The sequence below is a fragment of the Rana temporaria genome, chromosome 11 (genome assembly GCF_905171775.1).
Source record: "Rana temporaria chromosome 11, aRanTem1.1, whole genome shotgun sequence".
NCBI classification, from domain to species: Eukaryota; Metazoa; Chordata; class Amphibia; order Anura; family Ranidae; genus Rana; species Rana temporaria.
This window is the reverse complement of record NC_053499.1, coordinates 10,838,520-10,858,849: the sequence shown is the minus strand read 5'-3', so window position 1 is coordinate 10,858,849 and position 20,330 is coordinate 10,838,520. Positions and strand designations below refer to the sequence as shown.

At 47.4% G+C, this 20,330-nt stretch overlaps 1 protein-coding gene across 1 annotated transcript in view; it reads right to left on the bottom strand.

The window, feature by feature from the left end:
- HSD17B12 (hydroxysteroid 17-beta dehydrogenase 12) overlaps positions 1-18,889 on the bottom strand; it is an 82,504-nt gene extending 63,615 nt beyond the window's left edge. Inside the window, exon 1 of the mRNA XM_040328022.1 lies at positions 18,619-18,889. Within this exon, the coding sequence (XP_040183956.1) occupies positions 18,619-18,796 (178 nt within the window). The 5' untranslated portion in view covers positions 18,797-18,889. The remainder of the gene's footprint in view (positions 1-18,618) is intronic.
- Positions 18,890-20,330: the final 1,441 nt, after the last annotated feature.

Sequence of the window (20,330 nt, the reverse complement as noted above, 5' to 3'; positions counted from 1 at the left end):
TTTATCCGCGGATACGGTCCGCTGGACCGTATCTGCGGATAAATCCTCTCAAAGATTTCAGAGGATTTCTATGCGATGGCGTGTACACACCATCGCATTGAAATCCGCGCTGAAATCCTCTGCCGATGACGTGTCGCGCCGTCGCCGCTATTATGACGCGGCGACGGGCGCGACGCTGTCATATAAGGAATTCCACGCATGCGTCAAATCATTACGACGCGTGCGGGGAATCCCTTTGGACGGATGGATCCGGTAAGTCTGTACAGACGAGCGGATCCATCCGTTGGAATGGATTCCAGCAGATGGATTTGTTGAGCATGTCAGCAAATATCCATCTGCTGGAAATCCATCCCAGGGGATAAATATCCCACGGAGTGTACACACCATAGAATCTATCCGCTGAAACCCGTTTGCACGGATTTATCTGCGGATAGATTCTATGGTGTGTATGGGGCCTGACCGTTTAGATTTAGCAGCGTTTAGTTGACATCACTTTTACTAAGTTCTCGTGGAAAAATACAGAGCGGACGCGATGCACTTGCATCCCAGGAAGAGATGCAGAAAGAGCCTGTGGCCAGTAAATGGGATAAGTACACTGTATTCTCCATCAACTCCCTCCCCACCCCCCCAACTTATCTCCCACCCCCCCACCCCCTCTCCTGCCAGCTCGCTGCACGTGTACAAACCAATGCCACGGTCACATGACCAGGCCTCTCTCTGGGGCGAAGTCACATCGAGTGACTGTTTACACAGGAGGCCGACCGTTCACTAAAGACGTTACATTCAGCCCAGTGTGTTCCAAGCGCATGAATGGCACCCGGGCCAATTGATAAAAGCAGGAGCCGGCCAATTCATAAATCTCCCTCGGTGCACATTAACTAAAAAATAAATAAAATAAAAAAAGAAAAGAATAAAAAAAAAAAACTAAACGGCGGAGCTTTGCTCAAGAAGCAGGCTGTGTAAGAGCCCCGCTCCAAATATGGAAAACACCAAAAAGTGTTACTGAATCAAATTTTATTCCATTTAACCACTTCAGCCCCGGAGGATTTGGCTGCCCAATGATCGGGGCCAGTTTTTTGAGATTCGCCACTGCGACGCTTTAACTGAAAATTGCGCAGTCGTGCGACGTGGCTCCCAAACAAAATTGACGTCCTTTTTGGAAATGGGTTGACCATCAGATGGAGGACATCCTAGGTGCGAAAAAATAAAAAAAATACAGGGGGTAATCTCTGGATTGAAAGGAAAAGCCGATTTTGTGATCTTGTTCCCACCGAATACGACTTTGAAATCGTGCGACTTCACTTGAAGTGACGATGTCTATGCAAGTCACACCTGAAAAAAATTTAAAAAAATAGTGCAGAAACTTTTTTATTTATTTGTTATTGAAATCGATGCGGCACTTTAACCACTTCAGCCCCAGACGGAATTTACCTCCTTCCTGACCAGAGCACTTTTTGCGATTCGGCACTGCGTCGATTTAACTGACAATTGCGCGGTCGTGAGACGTTGTACCAAAAACAAAATTGGCGTCCTTTTTTCCCCCCACAAATAGAGCTTTTTTTTTGTGGCATTTAATCACCTCTGCGGTTTTTATTTTTTTGCGCTATAAACAAAAAAAAGAAGAGCGTCAATTTTTGAAAAAACATACTTTTTGCTATAATAAATATCCCCTAAAAATATATATATATATATATATATATATATATATATATATATATATATATATATATATATATATATATATATATATATATATATATACACACACACACACATATAAAAATAAACAAATTCCTCAGTTTAGTCCAATATGTATTGTTCTTCATATTTTCGGTAAAAAAATAAAATAAAATCACGATAAGCGTATATTGATTGGTTTGCACAAAAGTTATAGCGTCTATAAAATAGGGGATAGATTTATGGCATTTTTATTATTATACATTTTTTACTAGTAATGGCGGCGATCTGCGATTTTTATCAAGACTTAGATATTGCAGCGGACACATCGGACACTTTTGACACCATTTTAGGACGATTGTCATTTATACAGCGATCGGTGCTACTATAAAAATGCACTGATTGCTGTGTAAATTACACTGGCAGGGAAGGGGGGTTAACCACTAGGAGGGGAGGAAGGGGTTAAGTGTATCCTAGGGAGTGATTCTAACTGTGTGGGGGCTGGGCTACCAGTGACACGACATTGATGACAGGGAACAGACGATCAGTGTCCTGTCACTAGGGAGAACAGGGAAATACCTTGTTTACATAGGCATCCCGCTGTTCTGCCTCTCTGTGACACGATCGCGGGACACTGGCGGACATCGAGTCCGCGGGCACGGTGACAGAACTCGCCGCGGGCGCGCACACCCAGTAGGCGGCAGATTCCAAGCAACGTACAGGTGCGTTGCTTTGCCTGCCCGTGCCATTCTACCGACATATATATACGTTAGGCAGTCGGTTAAAAAAAAAAACATTTAGGACGGCACCAGCCAGGCTGGATAGGTTGCTTGGAATTAGCAATTTTACAGCAACTATGTTTCTGTTATTCAATAGGAATTGCCGCGGTCGCCTGGTTTGAGTTACGTGATCTATACCAGAAATAAGGCTGCATTCACACCTCAGCATTTCGAATTGCTGATGTCATTGAAAAAAAATAAAATCACACTCCAAAATCCCAAAAAGTAGTACAGACACTTTTTGAAATTGGCGCGGCATTGCATCGATTAGGACGGTGCCATTGCCCGTTTTGAAATTGCGGGCAAAAATCACAGGAAATCTGCATGCGATTCAAAATGCTCCAGTGCTCCAGGTGTGAATGCAGCCTAAGGCCCCTTTCACACTTGTGCTGCAACTTGAGACTGCAAAGTCACATGATGAGTCGTACCCCATGATTTCCAATGAGTATGCTTCATATCTGTGCGACTAAGTCGCAGCAACTTCAATGTAGTCCCTGTACCACTTTCATACAACTTTGATGGGAGTTTCACAGGCATTCCCTGAAATCGCATCAAAATCACAGCCAGAAATTTGCCGCAAAATCGGATACGACTTTTAAGTCGCTGTAGTGTGAAAGGGTCCTTAGTGATGCACCAAAATTTATTAGCCGAAAATGCAAGTTAGGCTTACCGGTAACTTGTTTTCCAGTAGGCTTTCAGGACAGCACCTGAGAGATATCATGGCTCCTCCTCCACAGGAAACACCTCCACCAATCAAGTCTTTAAAAGGGAAGCCTCCCCTTCCACTCTCCAGTTGGTTGTAGAGACCTCCAGCCCCGGCTGCAACACATAAGTGACAGTTATTACATAGTATTACAGCAGAATCTTTACATAAGAAAAAACCATGGGCGGGTTGCTGCTGTCCTGAAAGCCTACTGGAAAACAAGTTACCGGTAAGCCTAACTTGCATTTTCCCAAAACGGCTTTCAGGACAGCACCTGAGAGGACAGTCGAGACTTACCCCCTTAGGGTGGGACCACAGCCTGTAAGACTTTTCTCCCGAACGCCTGATCATCTGCCGTCATTAGATCAAGTCTGTAATGACGGGCAAAGGTAGACAAGCTTGACCAGGTGGCTGCTCTGCAGATCTGTTCGGGGGTGGCACCAGCTCTTTCTGCCCAACTTACCGCAGCTGCTCTAGTAGAGTGAGCTCTTAGATTCTCCGGACATTCTTGACCTGAGATTGAATAAGCATTTGAGATGGCCATCCTGAGCCATCTGGCAATGGTTCCTTTTGACGCCTGCTTTCCTTTTTTATCACCGGAAAATAAAATAAACAAGGCATCTGAACGTCTATATGCTTTTGTGGTTTCCAAGTAACATAAAACAGCTCTCTTGACATCCAAGGTATGGAATTCTTCTTCCTTTCTTCCTTTTGGATTAGAGCAAAATGAAGGCAGTATAATTTCTTGAGACCGATTTTTGAACGAAGCAACTTTCGGTAAAAAACTTGGGTCTGGTTTTAACACAATTCTGTCCGAAAAAATTAAACAAAAAGGTTCTCTGACGGACAAGGCTTGTAACTCGCTGATCCTGCGAGCTGTAGTGACAGCCACTAAAAAAACGGTTTTTAACGTTAATAACTTAAGAGACGCTATATTCAAAGGTTCAAAAGGTTCCTTGGTCATGGCCTGTAAGACTACTGGCAAATCCCATGCGGGACAATCCTTTACCACTATCGGTCTGGACCTAACCAGGGCTTTAAAGAACCTTATTACTAATGGATCTGCTGAAACAGATCTTTCTAGGAATACCCCCAGCGCGGCTACTTGAACCTTCAGGGTGCTCACCGCTAACCCTTTGTCGGCTCCTTCCTGAAGAAATTCCAAGATAGAGGAAGTTTCTTCTACAAATCTGCCTGATACGGAGCACCATGTATTGAAAGTCTTCCAGACTTTGAAATAGATAGCCCTCGTGACCTGTTTCCTACTCGACAGGAGAGTTGCTATTAATCTGGCCGAAAACCCTTTTCTCCTGAGGAGTTGCTCCTCAGAAGCCAAGCCGTAAGACTTAGTTTTTTTATGTCTCGGTGAAACAGAGGACCTTGTAAAAGCAGGTCGTGTCTCAGAGGTAGATGCCAGAATGGTCTGATTTGCATCAGTAGAAGGGCAGAAAACCAAGGCCTTTTGGGCCAAAATGGGGTGATCAGGATTACTGTAGTATTTTCCCTCTTCATTTTTGCTATGACCTGCGGGATGAGCTGGAAAGGGGGAAAAGCATAACAAAGATGGAAATTCCAGCTGTGTGCTAGGGCGTCCGTCCCCGCAGCTGACTTGCTCCTGTCTAAGGAGAAGAACTGAGAGATCTGTGCATTCTCTTGATTCGCAAACAAATCTATCGCTGGCTGTCCCCACTTTTCTGTTATCAGACTGAACACTTCCGGGTTCAACTGCCAGTCCGCTTCCCGAATCAAATTTCTGCTTAAGAAGTCTGCCACGCAATTCAGGGTCCCCTTTAGATGGACTGCGGACAAGGATAGAGTATGGGACTCTGCCCACCTTAGGATCTTTCCGGCTAAGACCTGAAGCCCTTTGCTTCTGGTGCCCCCTTGTCTGTTGACATAGGCCACTGTTGTGGCATTGTCCGATAGGACCTGTAAATGTTGTCCTCCTACTTCTGAAGCGAAGGCCAGTAAAGCCAATTCTACCGCCTTTAATTCCCTCCAATTTGAGGAATTTCTCGCCTCTCCTGCGGACCATGACCCCTGGGTCCAACGACTGTTCATGTGGGCCCCCCACCCCCAGGAGCTGGCGTCTGTCGTTATCCTTACTTGGGATGGGAAGGACCACAACAGACCCACCGACAGTCTTTCCTGGTCTCTCCACCACCAGAGGCTCCTTTTCACCTTGGTGGGAATTTTTACCAGTAAGTCTAAGGACTTCTGATCGCGGTCCCAGACCTTTAATAAAAATTCCTGCAGCGGTCTGAAGTGGGTCCTGGCCCAGGGCACTGCAGGTATAGAGGAAGTCAGGGTTCCTAGGACTGACATAATCCTCCTGATGGAAATCTCCTGACTGCCTTGTAGAAGAGAAACCATCTCTATCACCTTTCTTTGCTTTTCTTCTGGGAGGAAAACTTTCTGCTCCACGGAATCTATCTGGAAGCCCAAAAATAGAACCTGCTGAGACGGAATCAGGCTCGATTTTTGGAGATTCAGGATCCACCCAATGTCTTCCAAGTGAGACCGGGCCCTGTCTAGATCCTTTTGAAGCCCCTCCCTGGACTGGGCAAAAAAACAGCAGGTCGTCTAGATAAGGGACCACAGAGATCCCCTCTAGACGAAGAGGTGCCAGCGCTTCTGCCATCACCTTTGTAAATACCCTTGGGGATGACGACAGGCCAAAGGGAAGAGCCCTGAACTGTAGGTGAACTATTTTCTTTCCTTCCCTCAGAGCCAATCTCAAAAACTTTTGGGAGCTGGCCGCAATGGGAATGTGTAAGTAGGCATCTCGTAAGTCTATTGTTGCCATGAAGCAACCCCGACTTAGGAGGTTTCTTACGGAAAAGATGGAATCCATGCAAAATTTTCTGTACAACACTGACAGGTTTAGTTCCTTTAGGTTTAAGATAAGGCGGTACTTTCCTGATGGTTTTCTTATCAGAAAAACATGAGAATAGAACCCCTGAAAAAATTCCGCTTTTGGAACCGGCACAATTACCCTTTGGTCCAACAGCTCCTGAATTAGGGACTTCAAAGCCAGGGCCTTGGCGGGATCCCTTGGAACATTTGTTGCCAGAAATTTCTTCGGGGGTTCTTCCCTGAACTCTATCTCGTAACCCTTTTGAAGAAGGTTCAAGATAAACAGATTTGGGGTGCTGCCTCTCCACTGGGGGACAAACTCCTGAAGTCTTCCCCCTACCTGTAGCGGAGAGTCATTGCGGTTTCTCGGGGGCTGGAGGAGGACGGAGGAGCACTCCACCCCTACCGCGACCTCTTTGCGCCGGCCACTTCTTTTTGAACTGAGTCCTTTCTTCCTGTTGCCTTTGCAGACGAAAAAAACGTTTGCGGATCGGCGCCTTTTTAGGCTTGATCGGAAAGGACTTCTTTTTATCCGCCGTTCGGTCAAGGATAGATTCCAATTCTGGACCAAACAGTAGATCCCCTGCAAAAGGTAAACCACACAATTTATTTTTTGAGGCCGCATCTCCCGGCCAGGTTTTAAGCCACAAGGCTCTCCTGGCCGAATTGGTCAAAGATGCTGACCTTGCTGTCATACGGATAGATTCCGCTGAAGCATCGGCAATGTACGACACGGCTGCAAAAAGAGTATTAAAGGAGTCCAAGATCTCCTGTTTTGGGGAATCTGCTGAGATGTGCGCTTTTAACTGGTTTAACCAGTGTTCCAGATTTCTGGCCACACAAGTTGACGCCATAGCTGGTTTAAGATTGTTCATCACAGATTGCCAGTTTCTTTTAAGCAGTAGCTCTATCCTTTTGTCCATAGGCTCCTTTAGTAAGCCCATGTCTTCAAAGGCCAAGTCCGTAGATTTTGAAACCTGAGAAAAAGCTGCGTCCAACTTTGGGATTTTATTCCAGATGGCTTCTGGGTTTTCCTCAAAAGGGAACCTCCTTTTATGAGTCCCAGAAAAAAAACGGCTTCTTCTCCGGTTCCACCCATTCCTTCTTAATCATCTCAGTGATTAATGAATGCACTGGGAACACCCGACCTTTGGTATCCCCTAACCCTGCATACATTCGGTCATGCAGGGAGAGCTCTTTCTTTTCTTCCTCTATCCCCAATGTTGCATGGATCACCTTTAAAAGGCCTGCAACTTCTTCCAGCGACAATTTATATTTTGAAGCAGGTTCTGCCTCATCCTCATTTTCAGAATCCGAATTTAGTGGGATTTCTTGAGAATCGTCCTGGCTTAAAGGGTTAAAGAGGTTATGCCTTTCACCCAGCGAAGGGTCTTGTGAAACTCCAGCCTGCTCCACAGGTCTGGCCTCCAGACTTGACCTAAAGGCCTGAAATGTGGTACGGAGTTCTTTCTTAAGGGTGGATATTAAGTCCCCACCCACGGAAGGAGCTTCTTTCAGCACCTCTTTAGTACAGTCTGCACAAAGAGTTTTACTCCAAGAATCACTGAGCTTCTCTTTGCAAACAGGGCATCGCTTCTTCACAATCTGAGCCGAGCCTTTTCCCTGTATCAACAGACAAGATAAAGCACGCACGCTCAAAAACAAAAATGACAGTAATAAACTGACACCCAGGTGCACTAAGGAAACTTAGCAGTAATCCCCTGTGCCCTACAAGCCAAGACCATCACCACCATGGCACCCCTATGTAGGAAGATATATCCATAGAGACACCGACCAGACAGGTAAGTGGGAGGTGGGGAAAGGGGGAGATGGGTGAAGTAACCCCCCTAAGAGAGAGATAGCTAAAGGTAATGTAGGACACTCCCTTACCTTAGCCTTGCTGGTGCCTTGGCTTGCCCCCTTGGCTGCAGTATCCTCCTCCATTGCAGAGTATTGCAGCAGCGTGCAGTTGAATGAGGACACGGTTCCAGGATTCAAAAACGCCGCCGCGCCGACCCGGAACCGGAAGTCCCCTTTAAGGCACCAGGAGACCCTGCCTCCTCCCTCTGCGCCTGCGCCGGAAATGACGCTGCGCCGACCCGGAAGCGCTGCCACTTCCTGCATACAGGACGCGTCTGAGGCCCTCCTCTGACGCCGGAGCCTCTCGCCTTGCGATGGGGTTTCACGGACCCCGCTGCTCCGCCGGAAAAAACGGGCCGCAACTTCCGGGCGTACGGGCTCTCCCCGAGCACAGAAGAGGGAGAAGGAGCCCACGGACCGCCCTCACCAGGCAAGTGGGAGAGTCATTCTCCAAAAAAAAAAAAAAACAGTAAGGGTGAGAACCACACGTCTCCCAGGCAGCCCTGAGAGATATCATGGCCCCCACCGGAGGTGTTCCTCCAGCTGGAGGAAACACAAAAAACTGGAGAGTGGAAGGGGAGGCTTCCCTTTTAAAGACTTGATTGGTGGAGGTGTTTCCTGTGGAGGAGGAGCCATGATATCTCTCAGGTGCTGTCCTGAAAGCCGTTTTGGGAAAATAGGGTTTTCAGTGTTGTAGCAAAGAAAAAGGTGCTGTTAACGGCTGTCTAAAACGCCTGCGATTTTATCCACGTTTTGTCTTATGGGATGTTTTTCATAGGTCGTGTGACACCTACGGAAATTCAGGCCTCAGGTAAGTTAGGGCTCTTTCACACGGGCGGCCCGTTCAGGTCCGCCTGCCAGTTTTTTAGGTGGACCTGAACGGGCGCTCCGTGCTCCTCTATGGAGCCGCAGATGTCAGCGGTGACATGCCCGCTGACATCCGACCCGCCAAAGTGTGACGGAGGAAAAACCTACTTTTCCATCCGTCTGGCGGATCGGGAGAACACGGACAGCCGGTCCGTGTTCATCCGATCCCCCCATAGGGGAGAGCGGAGAAAAGACAGGGAGGTCCCTGCACAGTGTGCGGGGACCGCCCTGTCATCCACCGGCTCATCGGGGATCAACGGAGCGATTCCCACTGAGCAAGCGGAGGTTCACGGGGCAGATCATTACTGATCCGCCCCGTGTGAAAGGGGCCTAAAACGGGGGGGGGGGGGGGGTATTTGGGGGGCTGGACACTGCAAGGTGTTTTTTCACCTTAATGCATAGGATGCAATTAGGTGAAAAAACACGAAGCTTTACAACCTCTTTCATTTATATAAATTATATATATATTTTTTGTATTATTATTATTTTTAACGTCAATTTTGGTTTTGGCAAAGTGCATCCTGATTTTTTGGATTCGGCACTGGAATTTTCACTTTGCTGCACCACTTCCATGCAGGGAAGAATAGTTGGTTGGAAGTAGCAACTTACAGCAACTATGTTTCTGTTATTCAATAGGAATTCCCATAGTCACCCGGTTTGAGTTACGTGATGTATACCAGATATCGGGTCACATGACCTGGAGCACAGCAAAAAAGGTACGGCGGACATCAAGGAACATTCCCGCGAAAATAGAAATCGTACGTTGAATACCAAAAATTTCAATACTTCAGAAATCGTATATCACACACAACTCATGCAGTAACACAAACTTGCCAGCAGATGGTGATACAGAGCTCTGTACACAAAACCCAGCAAGTAAAGATTTCTCATTTCTCCAAGAACTGGATCAGCACTACCAAAAAAAAAAAAAAAAAAAGCTGTTCTTTCAGCCTTCATCAGCTCAACACTTATCCCTAGATGCAAGGTTACAATCATACCTTAGAGACAATCCTAATTAATATTAATATATATATATATATATATATATATATATATATATATATATATATATATATATATATATATATATATATATATATATATACATACACATACATATATACACATACGAATCATGATCACATGCATTAAAGGGGGTTGTAAACCTTCGTGTTTTTTCACCTTAATGCATCCTATGGACCCCGAGAGTATGACACAGGAGCGCACCCGCAAGGTGACCCCCTTGGGAGAGAGCTTCCCTTTATCTGATGCGGGGGAGGAGCCGAGAGAGCAGACACTGAAGTCGCATGACAAGTCGCACCCGTTATTTTTCTCCAATGACAACCGTTTAAAGTAAAGTTCCACCCAAAAAAATGGAACTTCCGCTGATGTGTTTCCTCTGTCCAATACAGGTATCCGCTCCCACTTTTGGCGAAAGGTCGCCGCAGATTCGGTGGCGATCTACGCCATGTCCAGCCCCTCCTCCGCTATTTTGTGGGAGACACGCGGGTCGCTGAAGACAGCAGGGACCATTCAGAACGCGCATGCGCAGTAGGGAAACAGGCAGTGAAGCCGCAAGGCTTCACTTCCTGAAGATGCCGGCGCCTCCACCCGGGAGATGAGAAACAAGTCTGCTTCGGGTTCTGACATGGTGAGCGCCCTGGACAGGCAAGTGTCCATATTTTAAAAGTCAGCAGCTGCAGTAGTTGTAGCTGCTGACTTTAAAAAAAAAAAAAAAAAATTACAGGTGGAACTCCGCTTTAAAGTCTCCTTTTCTTTAAAAATAACAAACATGTTATACTTACCCCCTCTATGTAATGGTTTTGCACAGAGCAGCCTGGATCTTCCTCTTCTTCAGCGCTTCTGGCCCCTCCCCCCTGCCAATTGCCCCCACAGCAAGCAGCTCGCTACGGGGGCACCTGAGCCGCTGCTCTGTGTGCCCATTCAGACACAGAGCCGCGGGTCGGCCTCGCCCCCCCTCTCTCTCCTCATTGGCTCACTGACTAACAGCAGCGGGAGCCAATGGTGCCGCGCTGCCATCACAGCCAATGGGAAGGGAGGGTCCCAGGCAGCTGAGACACTCCAACATCGCTGGATCGAGATGGGCACAGGTGAGTATTAAGGGGACTGAGGGGGGCTGCTGAACGCATTAAGGGGAAAAAAAAACCTTATGACTTTATAACCACTTTAATGTTGCAGCAACTTTAAAAAGGTTCCTGCACTACTTTGGTCCGATTTTCACGCCACGGACTGCAATGTAAACCTTCAAAAGTCGCACCTGAATGTCATACATGCGACAAGTTGTGCAACAGTTGTCCCTTGTCATTGGTCAAAGCCAAAAGTCCCACCCATCCAAAGCTGCACTTTGGAGTCGTACAAGTGTGAGTGGAGCCATGGGACCCATTCCCACTAGAATGCTGTGCAGGGAAAGCCATGTTCTGCGGCAATTTCCCTCACTGCCCTTGCCATCTGCAGCGGGTGTTAGCGCAAAAGTTTAACCCCCTCCAGCCCAAACCTCTTCTGCCTCTACTCTCCTACATGTAGAAATCGTCATTTTATTTCTAGAGAATTACTCCGAACCCCCAAACATTATACATGTTCTTTTTTAAGCAGAGACCCTAGGGAATAAAATGGCAGTCGTTGGAACTTTTTATGTTAGAAAAATTGCTGCGCAAATACAGTGTAACGTTTCATTAATAAAAAAAGAAAAAAAAAAAGTTAGCCCGATTTCTTTGTATAATGTGAAAGATGAAGTTACGCCGAGTAAATACCTAACATGTCTTGCTTTAAAATTGCGATTTTTTTTTTTTTTTTGGGCCAATTTGTTGTTGTTTATACACACACACACATACACAGCTCCCGGTCCCCGCTCTGTAACGAGCGATCGCGGGTGCCCGGCGGTGATCGCAACCGCCGGGCACAGGAGTCAGGAGCGAGCGCGGGGGGGGGGGGGGGCGCGTGCGCCCCTAGTGGCCACTTCCCCTGCCGACGTAGAGCTACGGGCTCTCGAGCAGGAGAGCCGACTTGCCGCCGTAGAACTGCCGCGGCTGGTCGGCAACCAGTTAATAGCTAGTTTTGTCTAAGGGGGAGGAGGAATCAAAGGGTTAACTGTGTGCCTAGCTGGTGTTTTCTTACTGTGGGGGAAGGTGCTTGTACTAGGGCACGGGTGTCATACTGGTGGCCCTGCAACTGTTGCGGAAGTCATGCCTGCAACTGTTGTGGGAGTCATGCTTGTAACTGTCAGCCTTGCAATGCTTCATGGGACTTGTAGTTCCACAACAGCTGGAGGGCCGCCGGTTTGACAACTGTGTACTAGGGGAAGGCATAGATCCATGTCCCTGCTTTGACAGGAACTCAGGATGCATGCCTTCTGTACTGACAGAACAGCGATCTGCCTTGTTTACATAGGCAGACCGCCATTCTCCCTCTGTAATGCAGGATTGGCGGGTGCTGGCAGACATCGAGTCTGCGGTACCTGCCGATCAGCTTCCGCTATGTATAATCACAGCGGGAGCGGCCCATCGGTGGCACGCATGCACGCCCCAGCCCCCCGGAAGTGTCAGATCATGTACTGGGTACGTGATCCGGAGCAGTCGTGCTACTTTGCCGCCGTATATACAAGTTATACGGTCGACAAGTTTTCTAGCAAAAAAAAACGTTTTTTTTTAGTCAAGTGGCTCACTACTTGCCGACCGCATAAATTATTTTTACTATTATTTATTTTATTTTTTAGCAGGCATAGGTGTTTACAGGCATTTAGGGGCAAAAAAATAAAAAATATAGGGCCAGATCCACGTAGATAGGCGTAAATATAAGCGGGCGTAGCGTATCGTGGTTACGCTACGCCGCCGCCAACTTTGAGAGGCAAGTGCTGTATTCACAAAGCACTTGCGTCTAAAGTTACGGCGGCGTAGCGTAAATGTGCCGGCGTAAGCGCGCCTAAATCAAATGAGGAACAGGGGGGCATGTTTTATGTAAACTAAGCATGACCCCACGTAAATGACGCTTTTTTCGTACGGCGAATGCGCGCGCATGCTCAGTATCACGTAGAATTTTCAAATTAAGTTACGCCCGCTCAATGCCTAGACGACATGAGCGTAACTTACGCAAAGCCCTATTCGCAAACGTTTTACGCAAACGACGTAAAATTCGACGCTGGCCCGACGTTCATACTTAACATTGCGTACGCCTCATAGAGCAGAGGTAACTATACGCCGGAAAAAAGCCTTACGCAAACGACGTAAAAAAAATGCGGACGTACGCTCTGAGAATCGGTGCATCTAGCTAATTTGCATACTCTACGCGGAAATCAACCTAGCGGCCAGCGTAAATATGCACCTATGATCCGACGGCGTACTAAGACGTACGTCAGTCGGATCGAGCCCCCATTCAGGCGTATCTTTGTTTTGTGAATACAAAACAAAGATACGCCGGCGCATCGTAGAACTTACGCGGCGTATCAATAGATACACCGCCGTAAGTTCTTAATGGATCTAGGCCATAGTGTATGTGGTATCGCTTCAATCATCAGGACCAGGCACATTTATTTTGGGTAGTTCGTTGGTGGTAGGTTATAGTAATAGCAAAACAAATGCAGCCAAATTAGAAAAAAAAAAATGATTGGCCAGTTTTCCTTTAATAAATAAATATACTGTATTTAAAAAAAAAACATAAATAAATAATAACAAATAAATAATAATACAGAAGATGTCATTATTTACCACCAAATGAAGGTCCAAAAAAAAAATGCAGTACAATTCGCCTGGATACACTGGGGGGGGTTCATTTAAACTTGGTTCACTGACGAGTCACATGACACCGGGGAGGGAAAATGGCTAATTGGGCCAAATTTGGACATTTTCACTTTATGGGGTGCACTCACTTTTGTTGCCAACGGTTTAGACATGAATGGCTGTGTGTTGAGTTATTTTGAGGGGACAGCAAATTTACACCGTTATACAAGCTGTACACTCACTACACAACATTGTAGATACAAAGTGTCATTTCTTCAGTGTTGTCACATGAAAAGATAGAAGAAAATATTTACAAAAAATGTGAGGGGTGTACTTACTTTTGTGTATGTTTTAGCACGATTTTAAAAAAAAAGGAGTCCGGCGCGATTTTGGTCACCGGTTCAGGTGCAATTCGGGTGCGAATTTTGTACTTGAAATCACACCTGAACCAGACTGAAAAACGAACAGGACTCTTTAAAAAATAAATAAAAAATAAAAATATAAATAAAAATATAAAATAAAATAAAAATAAATAAATCAAATCGGACCATAGAAGAAGTGGTTTAGCTGTTGGATTTTCAGGCTGCAAGGATTGGCTCAGGACTTGATCCTAGCTTGATCACAACCAACAGTTCATGTTTTCCTAACTGTCTGGTAGGGACAGAGATTCTTCACAACCTGGGAAAATGGTAATTATTACACCGGTGATGGAAAAGTGACAACGCGCGCAGTCACATGACACGGAGGGTCACATCCTATACACAGTGCTTCCTCTCAGTGTCAGGACTTTATAAGACTCACATTGTGTGTATGGAAGGATTCTTCTCCTCATCGCATAGAAAGTATTATCACCAATTATATATATATGTATATATGAACTTCTGTACACATTCCACAATCCATTCCCCTTCCAGACTGATACTCTCCGAGGCTCCGACATCCCAACACATCACATGACACCTTCCATACATTCCATGCATTGTGTCACACTCTCTGCCCCCGCCCCCCCTTCTGCAGCCTGACACTCTCTGCCCCCGCCCCCCCTTCTGCAGCCTGACACTCTCTGCCCCCGCCCCCCCTTCTGCAGCCTGACACTCTCTGCCCCCGCCCCCCCTTCTGCAGCCTGACACTCTCTGCCCCCGCCCCCCTTCTGCAGCCTGACACTCTCTGCCCCCGCCCCCCTTCTGCAGCCTGACACTCTCTGCCCCCGCCCCCCTTCTGCAGCCTGACACTCTCTGCCCACGCCCACCTTCGGCAGCCTGACACTCTCTGCCCCCGCCCCCCTTCTGCAGCCTGACACTCTCTGCCCCCGCCCCTTCTGCAGTCTGACACTCTCTGCCCCCCGCCCCCCTTCTGCAGCCTGACACTCTCTGCCCCCGCCCCCCCTTCTGCAGCCTGACACTCTCTGCCCACGCCCACCTTCGGCAGCCTGACACTCTCTGCCCCCGCCCCCCCTTCTGCACCCTGACACTCTCTGCCCCCGCCCCCCTTCTGCAGCCTGACACTCTCTGCCCCCGCCCCCCTTCTGCAGCCTGACACTCTCTGCCCACGCCCACCTTCGGCAGCCTGACACTCTCTGCCCCCGCCCCCCTTCTGCAGCCTGACACTCTCTGCCCCCCCCCCCCCTTCTGCAGCCTGACACTCTCTGCCCCCGCCCCCCTTCTGCAGCCTGACACTCTCTGCCCACGCCCACCTTCGGCAGCCTGACACTCTCTGCCCCCGCCCCCCTTCTGCAGCCTGACACTCTCTGTCCCCGCCCCCCTTCTGCAGCCTGACACTCTCTGTCCCGCCCCCTTTTGCAGTCTGGCACGTCAAGTCCAACCTATGTGTGTGATAATATGTCAGTATTACATTGTATATCCCTGTATGTTGTGTCCTTCAGGTGCTTATCTAATAGTTTTATGAAAGTTCGATGCCCCTCCCCCGCTGATAATCTCTCATATCAGTCTCTCTCTCTCCTCTCACACATATCAGTCTCTCTCCCCTCTCACACACACACACACCAGTCCCTCTCTCTCCTCTCACACATATCAGTCTCTCTCTCTCCTCTCACACATATCAGTCTCTCTCTCCTCTCACATATCAGTCTCTCTCTCTCTCTCTCTCTCTCTCCTCTCACACATATCAGTCTCTCTCCTCTCTCACATATCAGTCTCTCTCTCTCTCTCTCTCTCTCTCTCCCCCTCTCTCTCACATATCAGTCTCTCTCACATATCAGTCTCTCTCTCTCTCTCTCTCTCTCTCTCTCCCTCTCTCTCACATATCAGTCTCTCTCTCTCTCTCTCACATATCAGTCTCTCTCACATATCAGTCTCTCTCTCTCCTCTCACATATCAGTCTCTCTCTCTTCTCACACATATCAGTCTCTCTCTCTTCTCACACATATCAGTCTCTCTCACATATCAGTCTCTCTCTCTTCTCACACATATCAGTCTCTCTCTCTTCTCACACATATCAGTCTCTCTCTCTTCTCACACATATCAGTCTCTCTCTCTTCTCACACATATCAGTCTCTCTCACATATCAGTCTCTCTCTCTCTTCTCTCACATATCAGTCTGTCTCTCTTCTCTCACATATCAGTCTGTCTCTCTTCTCACACATATCAGTCTCTCTCTCTTCTCTCACATATCAGTCTCTCTCTCTCTCTCTTCTCTCACATATCAGTCTCTCTCTCTCTTCTCTCACATATCAGTCTCTCTTCTCTCACATATCAGTCTCTCTCTCTCTCTTCTCTCACATATCAGTCTCTCTCTCTTCTCACACATATCAGTCTCTCTCTCTCTTCTCTCACATATCAGTCTCTCTCTCTCTTCTCTCACATATCAGTCTCTCTCTCTCTTCTCTCACATATCAGTCTCTCTCTCTCTTCTCTCACATATCAGTCTCTCTCTCTCTCTCTCTCTCACACACACACACACACACACACACACATATCAGTCTCTCTCTCTCTTCTCACGCATATCAGTCTCTCTCTCTCTTCTCACGCATATCAGTCTCTCTCTCTCTCTCTTCTCACACATATCAGTCTCTCTCTCTCTCTCTCTCCTCTCACATATCAGTCTCTCTCTCTCTCTCCTCTCACATATCAGTCTCTCTCTCTCCTCTCACATATCAGTCAGTCTCTCTCTCTCTCTCACATATCAGTCTCTCTCTCTCCTCTCACATATCAGTCTCTCTCTCTCTCTCCTCTCACATATCAGTCTCTCTCTCTCTCTCTCCTCTCACATATCAGTCTCTCTCTCTCTCTCTCCTCTCACATATCAGTCTCTCTCTCTCCTCTCACATATCAGTCTCTCTCTCTCTCCTCTCACATATCAGTCTCTCTCTCTCTCTCTCCTCTCACATATCAGTCTCTCTCTCTCTCCTCTCACATATCAGTCTCTCTCTCTCTCTCCTCTCACATATCAGTCTCTCTCTCTCCTCTCACATATCAGTCTCTCTCTCTCTCTCTCTCTCTCTCTCTCTCTCCTCTCACATATCAGTCTCTCTCTCTCTCTCTCTCTCTCCTCTCACATATCAGTCTCTCTCTCTCTCTCCTCTCACATATCAGTCTCTCTCTCTCCTCTCACATATCAGTCTCTCTCTCTCCTCTCACATATCAGTCTCTCTCTCTCCTCTCACATATCAGTCTCTCTCTCTCCTCTCACATATCAGTCTCTCTCTCTCTCACACACATATCAGTCTCTCTCTCTCTCCTCTCACATATCAGTCTCTCTCTCTCCTCTCACATATCAGTCTCTCTCTCTCCTCTCACATATCAGTCTCTCTCTCTCCTCTCACATATCAGTCTCTCTCTCTCCTCTCACATATCAGTCTCTCTCTCTCCTCTCACATATCAGTCTCTCTCTCTCTCTCACACATATCAGTCTCTCTCTCCTCTCACATATCAGTCTCTCTCTCCTCTCACATATCAGTCTCTCTCTCTCTCTCACACATATCAGTCTCTCTCACATGTCAGACTCTCTCTCTTCTCTCACATATCAGTCTCTCTCTCTCTCTCACATATCAGTCTCTCTCTCCTCTCACATATCAGTCTCTCTCTCTCTCTCACACACACATATCAGTCTCTCTCACATGTCAGACTCTCTCTCTTCTCTCACATATCAGTCTCTCTCTCTCTCTCTCTCCTCTCACATATCAGTCTCTCTCTCTCTCTCTCTCTCACACATATCAGTCTCTCTCACATGTCAGACTCTCTCTCTTCTCTCACATATCAGTCTCTCTCTCTCTCTCTTCTCTCACATATCAGTCTCTCTCCTCTCACATAGTCTCTCTCTTCTCTCACATATCAGTCTCTCTCTCTTCTCACACATATCAGTCTCTCTCTCTCTTCTCACACATATCAGTCTCTCTCTCTCTTCTCTCACATATCAGTCTCTCTCTCTCTCTCTCACACACACACACACACACACACACATATCAGTCTCTCTCTCTCCTCTCACATATCAGTCTCTCTCTCTCTTCTCACGCATATCAGTCTCTCTCTCTCTCTTCTCACGCATATCAGTCTCTCTCTCTCTCTTCTCTCACATATCAGTCTCTCTCTCTCTTCTCACGCATATCAGTCTCTTTCTCTCTCTTCTCACGCATATCAGTCTCTCTCTCTCTCTTCTCACGCATATCAGTCTCTCTCTCTCTCTCTCTCCTCTCACATATCAGTCTCTCTCTCTCCTCTCACATATCAGTCTCTCTCTCTCTCTTCTCTCACATATCAGTCTCTCTCTCTTCTCTCACATATCAGTCTCTCTCTCACATATCAGTCTCTCTCTCTCTCTCCTCTCACATATCAGTCTCTCTCTCTCTCTCTCCTCTCACATATCAGTCTCTCTCTCTCTCTCACATATCAGTCTCTCTCTCTCTCTCACATATCAGTCTCTCTCTCTCTCTCTCTCTCTCTCTCACATATCAGTCTCTCTCTCTCTCTCTCTCTCACATATCAGTCTCTCTCTCTCTCTCTCTCTCTCTCTCTCTCTCACATATCAGTCTCTCTCTCTCTCTCTCTCTCACACATATCAGTCTCTCTCTCTCTCCTCTCACATATCAGTCTCTCTCTCTCTATTTTCTCTCACATGTCAGTCTCTCCCCCCTGGTGACATACCCCTCCCCCCTCGGCCTTCCTCCCTCGCCCCCTGACACACTCACCTGCCCATTTCCCGAGGCCGGGGCCCACCTCTGTTCCTCTCCCCAGAACCCAGACCCGGACTGCACTCAGCAGGCGCCACGCCGCCCTCACACCCCACCAGGAGGCGGCCAGCACACCCACATAGCAGAAGAAGTGGGCGCACGGCACAGGGAGCCCAGCCAGCACCTCTGAGGCCATGATGTCCCGGGGCTGCGTGTGACTGGACCCGGAAGAGACGCGGCTGCACACCGTGTGTGAGAAGAACAAGGCTCCTGTCACTCTCACGCCACTCCGCCTACTACTTCCTCACCCATTGGCTGCTATCAACGTCACTCTTCCCGGCGCCACCTCATTTCCGGATTCCAGGTCTCTCATTGGCTTTTAGTTTCTTAATTTTGATTAGCTCGTCCGAGCATCAGTCTTGGAAACCCGCCTTGCAGGCTTATCCAGTGATCTGATTGGGCGGTGGTTGTCATGGACACGCTGCCTTCCATGTCCTCGTCACTCTGTCAACCGTTCTGCTCACCCGCACGGTTCCTATTGGACGTCGGTCTACCGTCGCCTAGCAACTCTGCCTCCTCCACCCCCGCACTTCAGTTGCTTCATTCATAAAAAAAAAAAAAGCCGAGCGAGGCCAGCGAACCGATTGGCTGGAAGGCCCTTGTTACTATGAATGGACTGTGCGGTGATTGGTGGAGAGGATAGCACCAGACAGAATGGGTTGTACACAGTGATGCAGCAAAGCTTGGAGTGAGGGGGATTATCTGGGAGACACAATGACAGTCTGCAGAGCTAAAACAAAGCAATTCCATAGACAAGCAATGGAGGGGTTCATAACCTGGGGGAGGTGGGGGCAAAAGCAGAGTCAGGGGCCAAGGGCAGCCAATCAGGGGGCATATTTTATCATTCTAGAGGGGGGGGGGGGGGGAATTGGTTGCTATGGGCAACAGGCGCATTAACCAATTGCCGACCAGACTTTTTTCTGGCACTTTTTATTTACAAATTTAAATCAGTATTTTCTTCTAGAAAATGTCTCTCAAGTAATATATATATATATATATATATATATTTATATATTTTTAGCAGAGACCCTAGAGAATAAATCAGCGGTCGTTGCAATATTTTATGTCACACTGTATTTGTGCAGCGGTCCTTCAAATGCAATTTTTATATAATAAAAAAAAAGCAGTGAAGTTATAACAATTTTTTGTATAATGTGAAAGATGATGTTATGCCGAGTAAATAGATACCTAACATGTAAGAACCGGTTCACACTGGGGCGGCACGACTTCGGGGGTGACTCGGCCAGGCGACCTGAAGACGACTTCTAAGGCGACTTGCAAAATTACTTCTGTATAGAAGTCAATGCAAATCGCCCCGAGTCGCCCCCAAAGTCGTACAAGAACCTTTTTCTAAGTCGGAGCGACTTGCGTCGCTCCTATTAGAACGGTTCTATTGACTACAATGGGACGCGACTTGTCAGGTGGCTGTGTCGCCTGACGAGTCGCCCCAGTGTGAACCGGGTCTAACTCTTTAAAATTGTGCACACTCATGGAATGGCGTCAAACATTTCTTATTGATTTTATTTTTTATTTTTACACTCTCCTTTTAACCCGCTTAACCACTTAAGCCCCGGACCAAAATGCTGCCTAAAGACCCAAGGGGTTTTTACAGTTCGGGACTGCGTCGCTTTAACAGACAATTGCGTGGTCGTGGGACGTGGCTCCCAAAC